Source organism: Lethenteron reissneri, unplaced genomic scaffold (genome assembly GCF_015708825.2).
Source record: "Lethenteron reissneri isolate LAM-NWPU_2019-01 unplaced genomic scaffold, ASM1570882v1 scaffold_1630, whole genome shotgun sequence".
Lineage (NCBI taxonomy): Eukaryota > Metazoa > Chordata > Hyperoartia > Petromyzontiformes > Petromyzontidae > Lethenteron > Lethenteron reissneri.
Genome location: NW_026891367.1, coordinates 858,507 through 869,448, shown reverse-complemented (window position 1 = coordinate 869,448; position 10,942 = coordinate 858,507). Strand labels below are relative to the sequence as shown.

The 10,942-nt window shown below is 45.9% G+C and overlaps 1 protein-coding gene across 1 annotated transcript in view; it reads left to right on the top strand.

Annotated features, from left to right (window-relative positions):
• The window catches only part of LOC133362837 (uncharacterized), a 34,557-nt gene that overhangs the window by 4,610 nt on the left and 19,005 nt on the right, over positions 1-10,942 (top strand). Inside the window, exons 3-5 of the mRNA XM_061581780.1 lie at positions 602-674; positions 1,593-1,655; positions 3,172-3,285. Coding sequence (XP_061437764.1) covers positions 602-674; positions 1,593-1,655; positions 3,172-3,285 — 250 coding nt within the window. The remainder of the gene's footprint in view (positions 1-601; positions 675-1,592; positions 1,656-3,171; positions 3,286-10,942) is intronic.

Genomic DNA, 10,942 nt, shown 5'->3' with positions numbered 1-10,942 from the left:
TCGCAAACGACTACCCGTACCCAGCTGGGTACGGGTAGTCGGGTACGGGTAGGGTACGGGTATCGGGTAGGGTACGGGTATCGGGTAGGGTACGGGTATCGGGTATCGGGTAGGGTACGGGTGTCGGGTAGGGTACGGGTATCGGGTAGGGTACGGGTATCAGGTAGGGTACGGGTATCGGGTAGGGTACGGGTATCGGGTAGGGTACGGGTAACGGGTAGGGTACGGGTATCGGGTAGGGTACGGGTATCGGGTAGGGTACGGGTAACGGGTAGGGTACGGGTATCGGGTAGGGTACGGGTATCGGGTAGGGTACGGGTATCGGGTAGGGTACGGGTATCGGGTAGGGTATCGGGTAGGGTACGGGTATCGGGTAGTCGGGTACGGGTATCGGGTACCCGATTGCAACCTCTGGCGCTGGTCTAACCGTCCCACCTGACGCTCACCCGACCCTGTTGCTCTCTTTTACACCTTTTGAATGTTCCCCGTTCCCTAAGCAGTCGGAGCGCGGAGTGACGGCGCCGCCTTCTTGACTACTCTGTCCCAGGGACCGTGTGGGACTGTCACCGCACACCTGTCACGCGTTTCTCTTTCAATCCAGGGACGAGTTGGAATCTGTCGAAGCGCATCACCAGGCACAGCTCGGAGCCTACGTACAGACATGCACAAACTTGGTAATACAAAACACAAAACAGTATGTTTAGTATGCTGATGATAATATGTAGTTTATACTTTAGTTGTTTACGTGGTGGTTTTAGTTGCTGCAGCTACATACTATTAACAATCCTTTCTCTTTATTAATGCTACCCCTATCCCCTCCCTTGGATGCTGCTAATCCTGCATAATGCACGGGCACAAGCAGTACTAATCACATACCTGCATTTCCCATATCCCCTCCCTTTGATGCTGCTAATCTTGCATAATGCACGGGCATAAGTAGTACTAATCACATACCTGCGTTTCCCATATCCCCTCCCTTTGATGCTGCTAATCCTGCATAATGCACGGGCATAAGTAGCACTAATCACATACCTGCGTTTCCCATATCCCCTCCCTTGGATGCTGCTAATCCTGCATAATGCACGGGCATAAGTAGTACTAATCACATACCTGCGTTTCCCATATCCCCTCCCTTGGATGCTGCTAATCCTGCATAATGCACGGGCACAAGTAGCACTAATCACATACCTGCGTTTCCCATATCCCCTCCCTTTGATGCTGCTAATCCTGCATAATGCACGGGCATAAGTAGCACTAATCACATACCTGCATTTCCCATAAATATGCTGAATTCCTCTTGATATTTCATATTCTTTTGTCAAGGCGCCCCCTTTCTTTCCCCCTCCCAACCCAGCTTATAAACATGCTCCAAGCTCGTGTGCTGTTTCATTCAGACGCTGTCGCCTCGACAGACCTGGTTTTCACCTGAGGACGGCTGCTTGTGTTGCTTCCGAAACGTCGTGAAATTTTTATTTTAGTTTTATTTTACTTTAATTTTACTTTCATTCATTTAAATTGTCTTACCTACGTCGCTTCACCGAAAAAACCGAAGGTCACTGACCAGCACGTCCGTTGCGCGTGAACTGCGACAGGTTCGCGAGCTGGGCAAGCGACGAGAGGCACTCTGCGTGAAGGTCGGCTGCTATGAAAACAAGGTGAGTGCCAAGTTGTTTCAATGGCAGTGCCTCTCTAATCACACTGGTCAATGGCAGTGCCTCTCTAACTACACTGGTCAATGGCAGTGTCTCTCTAACTACACTGGCCAATGGCAGTGCCTCTCTAACTACACTGGTCAATGGCAGTGCCTCTCTAACTACACTGGCCAATGGCAGTGCCTCTCTAACTACACTGGCCAATGGCAGTGCCTCTCTAACTACACTGGCCAATGGCAGTGCCTCTCTAACTACACTGGCCAATGGCAGTGCCTCTCTAACTACACTGGTCAATGGCAGTGCCTCTCTAACTACACTGGTCAATGGCAGTGTGTCTCTAACTACACTGGTCAATGGCAATGCATCTCTACTTACACTGGTCAATGGCAGTGTGTCTCTAACTACACTGGTCAATGGCAGTGTGTCTCTAACTACACTGGTCAATGGCAATGCATCTCTACTTACACTGGTCAGCACACTTTGTCTGGCGTAAGGTATTCCAACGGTTCTACATTTGAAGCTTTCGTGACTGCAATGATTCATATTCTTAGGTTTTTTCGGTAAAGTCACTGTGTAGGTAAAAAAACATTAAAAAGCTTGTGTTGCCTCCGAAACGTCGTGATTTTATTTTACTTTTTAATGTTTTTTACCTACGTGACTTTACCGAAAAAACCTAAGAATATGTATTCCAACGGTGTTAAGGTAATTTTGTGGTGCTGCTGATTCCGGCATCGGTTGTCGTCTATCACGTCAGGTTTTTGAGATATCAAATATTGCATTTTCGATAAAAACTGCGGAAGAAAAATATTAAATAAATGTGGATATGAATTTCGATGTAAAGCTGCTTTCGTGACTGCAGCAGGGATTCATCTTCTTGGTTCTTTCGGTAAAGTCACGTAGAAGGGAAGTAATAAAATAATAAAAATAAAACATAATAAAATAATTCTCACAACGTTTTGGCCACAACGCAAGCAGCCGTCCTCAGGTGAAGAGCAGGTCTGTCGGGGAGACAGCGTCTGAATGAAACAGCACACGTGCTTGGAGCATATATATATATGTAGTACTAATCACATTCCTGCATTTCCCATAAATATGCTGAATTCCTCTTGATATGCAAATTCTTTTGTCGAAGCGCCCTTTCCCCCCCTCCCAACGCAGCTTAAATAGACGCTCCAAGCTCGTGTGCTGTTTCATTCAGACTCTGTCTCCCCGACAGACCTGTTCTTCACCTGAGGACGGCTGCTTGCGTTGTGGCCGAAACGTCGTGAGAATTATTTTATTATGTTTTATTTTTATTATTTTATTTTTTCCCTTCTACGTGACGACTTTACCGAAAGAACCAAGAAAATGTGGATATCTAGATAAAATATATTATAAACACACTAGCCTAAAAATACAGCAGCACGTTTTAACACTAAAGCAGTCACTGACTCGCAACAGAGTTAATTTCGGGTAAAACCGAAGCAGTCTTCATCGTGACTGCAATGTTCGTCGTGACCGTGTTTGCTTGACGTTGCAGTACAAGGATTTGGGGTCTGAAGTCGACTCGCTAAAGCGACAGGGCGAACAAGCACGCAGCCACGAGAGCGCCGAGTTAGCGGACTACATGGAGCAGATCAGACACCTGGAGGAGGTTTGCGAAACAAACTTGACCGATGTTGTTTACAAAGGCTCAGCCTTTGTTATGCAGTCTATTCTTACTCTCAAGCCTCACCTTACCATATTAATACAAAGTATGCGGCCCTTGCCCCACCACCTTCTCCAACCATTATATAAACGGAGTGGTAGCTCTTGTAATCTCTCATTTACTTGATACGGCTGTCGTGGCTGTGACGGTTCCGCCTGAAGACGGAGGCTTGTGTTGCCTCCGAAACGTCGTGATTTTTATTTTATTTTTTAATGTTATTTAATGTTTTTACCTACGTGACTATACCGAAAAAACCTGAGAATATGGATCATTTCAGTCACGAAAGCTTCAAATCTAGATGGGTTTCTGTGTGAGTCTGTGGGTTTCTGTGTGAGTCTATGGGTTTCTGTGTGAGTCTATGGGTTTCTGTGTGAGTCTATGGGTCTCTGTGTGAGTCTGTGAATTTCTGTGTGAGTCTATGGGTCTCTGTGTGAGTCTATGGGTTTCTGTGTGAGTCTATGGGTTTCTGTGTGAGTCTATGGGTTTCTGTGTGAGTCTATGGGTTTCTGTGTGAGTCTGTGAATTTCTGTGTGAGTCTATGGGTCTCTGTGTGAGTCTATGGGTCTCTGTGTGAGTCTATGGGTTTCTGTGTGAGTCTATGGGTTTCTGTGTGAGTCTATGGGTTTCTGTGTGAGTCTATGGGTTTCTGTGTGAGTCTATGGGTTTCTGTGTGAGTCTATGGGTTTCTGTGTGAGTCTATGGGTTTCTGTGTGAGTCTATGGGTTTCTGTGTGAGTATGGGTTTCTGTGTGAGTCTATGGGTTTCTGTGTGAGTCTATGGGTTTCTGTGTGAGTCTATGGGTTTCTGTGTGAGTCTATGGGTTTCTGTGTGAGTCTATGGGTTTCTGTGTGAGTCTATGGGTTTCTGTGTGAGTCTATGGGTTTCTGTGTGAGTCTATGGGTTTCTGTGTGAGTCTATGGGTCTCTGTGTGAGTCTATGGGTTTCTGTGTGAGTCTATGGGTTTCTGTGTGAGTCTATGGGTTTCTGTGTGAGTCTATGGGTTTCTGTGTGAGTCTATGGGTTTCTGTGTGAGTCTATGGGTTTCTGTGTGAGTCTATGGGTTTCTGTGTGAGTCTATGGGTTTCTGTGTGAGTCTATGGGTTTCTGTGTGAGTCTATGGGTTTCTGTGTGAGTCTATGGGTTTCTGTGTGAGTCTGTGAATTTCTGTGTGAGTCTATGGGTCTCTGTGTGAGTCTATGGGTCTCTGTGTGAGTCTATGGGTTTATGTGTGAGTCTATGGGTTTCTGTGTGAGTCTATGGGTTTCTGTGTGAGTCTATGGGTTTCTGTGTGAGTCTATGGGTTTCTGTGTGAGTCTATGGGTTTCTGTGTGAGTCTATGGGTTTCTGTGTGAGTCTGTGAATTTCTGTGTGAGTCTATGGGTCTCTGTGTGAGTCTATGGGTCTCTGTGTGAGTCTATGGGTTTCTGTGTGAGTCTATGGGTTTCTGTGTGAGTCTATGGTTTCTGTGTGAGTCTATGGGTTTCTGTGTGAGTCTATGGGTTTCTGTGTGAGTCTATGGGTTTCTGTGTGAGTCTGTGAATTCTGTGTGAGTCTATGGGTCTCTGTGTGAGTCTATGGGTCTCTGTGTGAGTCTATGGGTTTCTGTGTGAGTCTATGGGTTTCTGTGTGAGTCTATGGGTTTCTGTGTGAGTCTATGGGTTTCTGTGTGAGTCTATGGATTTCTGTGTGAGTCTATGGGTTTCTGTGTGAGTCTATGGGTTTCTGTGTGAGTCTATGGGTTTCTGTGTGAGTCTATGGGTTTCTGTGTGAGTCTGTGATTTCTGTGTGAGTCTATGGAGTTTCTGTGTGAGTCTATGGGTTTCTGTGTGAGTCTATGGGTTTCTGTGTGAGTCTATGGGTTTCTGTGTGAGTCTATGGGTTTCTGTGTGAGTCTATGGGTTTCTGTGTGAGTCTATGGGTTTCTGTGTGAGTCTATGGGTTTCTGTGTGAGTCTATGGGTTTCTGTGTGAGTCTATGGGTTTCTGTGTGAGTCTATGGATTTCTGTGTGAGTCTATGGGTTTCTGTGTGAGTCTATGGGTTTTCTGTGTGAGTCTTGAATTTCTGTGTGAGTCTATGAGGTCTCTGTGTGAGTCTATGGGTCTCTGTGTGAGTCTATGGGTTTCTGTGTGAGTCTATGGGTTCTGTGTGAGTCTATGGGTTTCTGTGTGAGTCTATGGGTTTCTGTGTGAGTCTATGGGTTTTCTGTGTGAGTCTATGGGTTTCTGTGTGAGTCTATGGGTTTCTGTGTGAGTCTATGGGTTTCTGTGTGAGTCTATGGGTTTCTGTGTGAGTCTATGGGTTTCTGTGTGAGTCTATGGGTTTCTGTGTGAGTCTATGGGTTTCTGTGTGAGTCTATGGGTTTCTGTGTGAGTCTATGGGTTTCTGTGTGAGTCTATGGGTTTCTGTGTGAGTCTATGGGTTTCTGTGTGAGTCTATGGGTTTCTGTGTGAGTCTATGGGTTTTCTGTGTGAGTCTATGGATTTCTGTGTGAGTCTATGGTTTCTGTGTGAGTCTATGGGTTTCTGTGTGAGTCTATGTGATTTCTGTGTGAGTCTATGGGTTCTCTGTGTGAGTCTATGGGTCTCTGTGTGAGTCTATGGGTCTCTGTGTGAGTCTATGGGTTTCTGTGTGAGTCTATGGGTTTCTGTGTGAGTCTATGGGTTTCTGTGTGAGTCTATGGGTTTCTGTGTGAGTCTATGGGTTTCTGTGTGAGTCTATGGGTTTCTGTGTGAGTCTATGGGTTTCTGTGTGAGTCTATGGGTTTCTGTGTGAGTCTATGGGTTTCTGTGTGAGTCTATGGGTTTCTGTGTGAGTCTATGGGTTTCTGTGTGAGTTCTGTGTGAGTCTATGGGTTTCTGTGTGAGTCTATGGGATTTCTGTGTGAGTCTATGGGTCTCTGTGTGAGTCTATGGGTTCTCTGTGTGAGTCTATGGGTTTCTGTGTGAGTCTATGGGTTTCTGTGTGAGTCTATGGGTTTCTGTGTGAGTCTATGGGTTTCTGTGTGAGTCTATGGGATTTCTGTGTGAGTCTATGGGTTCTGTGTGAGTCTATGGGTTTCTGTGTGAGTCTATGGGTTTCTGTGTGAGTCTATGGGTTTCTGTGTGAGTCTATGGGTTTCTGTGTGAGTCTATGGGTCTCTGTGTGAGTCCTATGGGTTCTTCTGTGTGAGTCTATGGGTTTCTGTGTGGTCTATGGGTTTCTGTGTGAGTCTATGGGTTTCTGTGTGAGTCTATGGGTTCTGTGTGAGTCTATGGGTTCTGTGTGAGTCTATGGGTTTCTGTGTGAGTCTATGGTTCTGTGTGAGTCTGTGAATTTCTGTGTGAGTCTATGGGTCTCTGTGTGAGTCTATGGGTTTCTGTGTGAGTCTATGGGTTTCTGTGTGAGTCTATGGGTTTCTGTGTGAGTCTATGGGTTTCTGTGTGAGTCTATGGGTTTCTGTGTGAGTCTATGGGTTTCTGTGTGAGTCTATGGGTTTCTGTGTGAGTCTATGGGTTTCTGTGTGAGTCTATGGGTTTCTGTGTGAGTCTATGGGTTTCTGTGTGAGTCTATGGGTTCTGTGTGAGTCTATGGGTTTCTGTGTGAGTCTATGGGTTTCTGTGTGAGTCTATGGGTTTCTGTGTGAGTCTATGGGTCTCTGTGTGAGTCTATGGGTCTCTGTGTGAGTCTATGGGTTTCTGTGTGAGTCTATGGGTTTCTGTGTGAGTCTATGGGTTTCTGTGTGAGTCTATGGGTTTCTGTGTGAGTCTATGGGTTTCTGTGTGAGTCTATGGGTTTCTGTGTGAGTCTATGGGTTTCTGTGTGAGTCTATGGGTTTCTGTGTGAGTCTATGGGTTCTGTGTGAGTCTATGGGTCTCTGTGTGAGTCTATGGGTTTCTGTGTGAGTCTATGGGTTTCTGTGTGAGTCTATGGGTTTCTGTGTGAGTCTATGGGTTTCTGTGTGAGTCTATGGGTTTCTGTGTGAGTCTATGGGTTTCTGTGTGAGTCTAGGGTTTCTGTGTGAGTCTATGGGTTTCTGTGTGAGTCTATGGGTTTCTGTGTGAGTCTATGGGTTTCTGTGTGAGTCTATGGGTTTCTGTGTGAGTCTATGGGTTCTGTGTGAGTCTAGGGTTCTGTGTGAGTCTTGGGTTCTGTGTGAGTCTATGGGTCTCTGTGTGAGTCTATGGGTTTCTGTGTGAGTCTATGGGTTTCTGTGTGAGTCTATGGGTTTCTGTGTGAGTCTATGGGTTTCTGTGTGAGTCTATGGTGTTTCTGTGTGAGTCTATGGGTTTCTGTGTGAGTCTATGGGTTTCTGTGTGAGTCTATGGGTTTCTGTGTGAGTCTATGGGTTTCTGTGTGAGTCTATGGGTTTCTGTGTGAGTCTATGGGTTTCTGTGTGAGTCTATGGGTTTCTGTGTGAGTCTATGGGTTTCTGTGTGAGTCTATGGGTTTCTGTGTGAGTCTATGGGTTTCCTGTGTGAGTCTATGGGTTTCTGTGTGAGTCTAGGGGTTTCTGTGTGAGTCTAGGTGATTTCTGTGTGAGTCTATGGGTCTCTGTGTGAGTCTATGGGTCTCTGTGTGAGTCTATGGGATTTCTGTGTGAGTCTTGGGTTCTGTGTGAGTCTAGTGGGTTCTGTGTGAGTCTATGGGTTTCTGTGTGAGTCTATTGGGTTTCTGTGTGAGTCTATGGGTTCTGTGTGAGTCTATGGGTTTCTGTGTGAGTCTAGGGATTTCTGTGTGAGTCTATGGGTTCTCTGTGTGAGTCTATGGTTTCTGTGTGAGTCTATGGGTTTCTGTGTGAGTCTATGGGATTTCTGTGTGAGTCTATGTTTTTTGTATTTCTCTGTGTTGAGTCTATGGTTTCTGTGTGAGTCTATGGTTTTCTGTGTGAGTCTATGGGTTCTGTGTGAGTCTATGGGTTTCTGTGTGAGTCTTGGGTTTCTGTGTGAGTCTATGGTTCTGTGTGTGAGTCTATGGGTTTCTGTGTGAGTCTGTAATTTCTTGTGAGTCTATGGGTCTCTGTGTGGTCTATGGGTTTCTGTGTGAGTCTATGGGTTTCTGTGTTGAGTCTATGGGTTCTGTGTGAGTCTATGGGTTTTCTGTGTGAGTCTATGGGTTCTGTGTGAGTCTATGGGATTCTGTGTGAGTCTATGGGTTTCTGTGTGAGTCTATGGGTTTCTGTGTGAGTCTCTGTGAATTCTGTGTGAGTTATGGGTCTCTGTGTGAGTCTATGTGTCTCTGTGTGAGTCTATGGGTCTCTGTGTGAGTCTATGGGTTTCTGGTGAGTCTGTGGAATTCTGTGTGAGTCTATGGGTCTCTGTGTGAGTCTATGGGTTCTGTGTGAGCTATGGGTCTCTGTGTGAGTCTATGGGTTCTGTGTGAGTCTATGGGTTTCTGTGTGAGTCTATGGGTTTATGTGTGAGTCTATGGGTTTCTGTGTGAGTCTATGGTGTTTCTGTGTGAGTCTGTGGAATTTCTGTGTGAGTCTATGGGTCTCTGTGGTGAGTCATATGGGTTCTGTGTGAGTCTGGGTTTCTGTGTGAGTCTATGGGTTTCTGTGTGAGGTATCTGGGTTTGTGTTGAGTCTATGGGTTTCTGTGTGAGTCTGTGAATTTCTGTGTGAGTCTATGGGTCTCTGTGTGAGTCTATGGGTCTCTGTGTGAGTCTATGGGTTTCTGTGTGAGTCTATGGGTTTCTGTGTGAGTCTATGGGTTTCTGTGTGAGTCTATGGTTCTGTGTGAGTCTATGGATTTCTGTGTGAGTCATGGGTTTCTGTGTGAGTCTAGGGTTTTGTGTGAGTCTGTGCTTCTGTGTGAGTCTATGGGTCTCTGTGTGAGTCTATGGGTTCTGTGTGAGTCTATGGGTTTTCTGTGTGAGTCTATGGGTTCTGTGTGAGTCTATGGGTTCTGTGTGAGTCTATGGGTATCTGTGTGAGTCTATGGGTTTCTGTGTGAGTCTATGGGTTCTGTGTGAGTCTATGGTTTCTGTGTGAGTCTAGGGTTTCTGTGTGAGTCTATGGGTTTCTGTGTGAGTCTATGGGTTGCTGTGTGAGTCTATGGGTTTCTGTGTGAGTCTGTGAATTTCTGTGTGAGTCTATGGGTCTCTGTGTGAGTCTATGGGTCTCTGTGTGAGTCTATGGGTTTCTGTGTGAGTCTATGGGTTTCTGTGTGAGTCTATGGGTTTCTGTGTGAGTCTATGGGTTTCTGTGTGAGTCTATGGTTTCTGTGTGATCTATGGGTTTCTGTGTGAGTCTGTGAATTTCTGTGTGAGTCTATGGGTCTCTGTGTGAGTCTATGGGTCTCTGTGTGAGTCTATGGGTTTCTGTGTGAGTCTATGGGTTTCTGTGTGAGTCTATGGGTTTCTGTGTGAGTCTATGGGTTTCTGTGTGAGTCTGTGAATTTCTGTGTGAGTCTATGGGTCTCTGTGTGAGTCTATGGGTCTCTGTGTGAGTCTATGGGTTTCTGTGTGAGTCTATGGGTTTCTGTGTGAGTCTATGGGTTTCTGTGTGAGTCTATGGGTTTCTGTGTGAGTCTATGGGTTTCTGTGTGAGTTTGTGAATTTCTGTGTGAGTCTATGGGTCTCTGTGTGAGTCTATGGGTCTCTGTGTGAGTCTATGGGTTTCTGTGTGAGTCTATGGGTTTCTGTGTGAGTCTATGGGTTTCTGTGTGAGTCTATGGGTTTCTGTGTGAGTCTATGGGTTTCTGTGTGAGTCTATGGGTTTCTGTGTGAGTCTATGGGTTTCTGTGTGAGTCTGTGAATTTCTGTGTGAGTCTATGGGTCTCTGTGTGAGGCTATGGGTCTCTGTGTGAGTCTATGGGTTTCTGTGTGAGTGTGTGGGTTTCTGTGTTAGTCTATGGGTTTATGTGCGAGTCTATGGGTCTCTGTGTGAGTCTATGGGTTTCTGTGCGAGTCTATGGGTCTCTGTGTGAGTCTATGTATTTCTGTGTGAGTCTATGGGTTTCTGTGTGAGTCTATGGGTTTTTGTGTGAGTCTGTGGGTTTCTGTGTGAGTCTATGGGTTTCTGTGCGAGTCTATGGGTCTCTGTGTGAGTCTATGGGTTTCTGTTTGAGTCTATGGGTCTCTGTGTGAGTCTATGGGTTTCTGTGTGAGTCTATGGGTTTCTGTGCGAGTCTGTGGGTCTCTGTGTGAGTCTATGGGTCTCTGTGTGAGTCTATGGGTTTCTGTTTGAGTCTATGGGTTTCTGTGTGAGTCTCTGGGTCTCTGTGTGAGTCTGTGGGTTTCTGTGCGAGTCTGTGGGTTTCTGTGCGAGTCTATGGGTTTCTGTGTGAGTCTATGGGTTTCTGTGTGAGTCTATGGGTTTCTGTGTGAGTCTATGGGTTTCTGTGTGAGTCTATGGGTTTCTGTGCGAGTCTATGGGTCTCTGTGTGAGTCTGTGGGTTTCTGTGCGAGTCTATGGGTCTCTGTGTGAGTCTATGGGTTTCTGTGCGAGTCTATGGGTCTCTGTGTGAGTCTATGGGTTTCTGTGTGAGTATATGGGTTTCTGTGTGAGTCTATGGGTCTCTGTGTGAGTCTATGGGTTTCTGTGCGAGTCTATGGGTCTCTGTGTGAGTCTATGGGTTTCTGTGTGAGTCTGTGGATTTCTGTGTGAGTCTGTGGGTTTCTGTG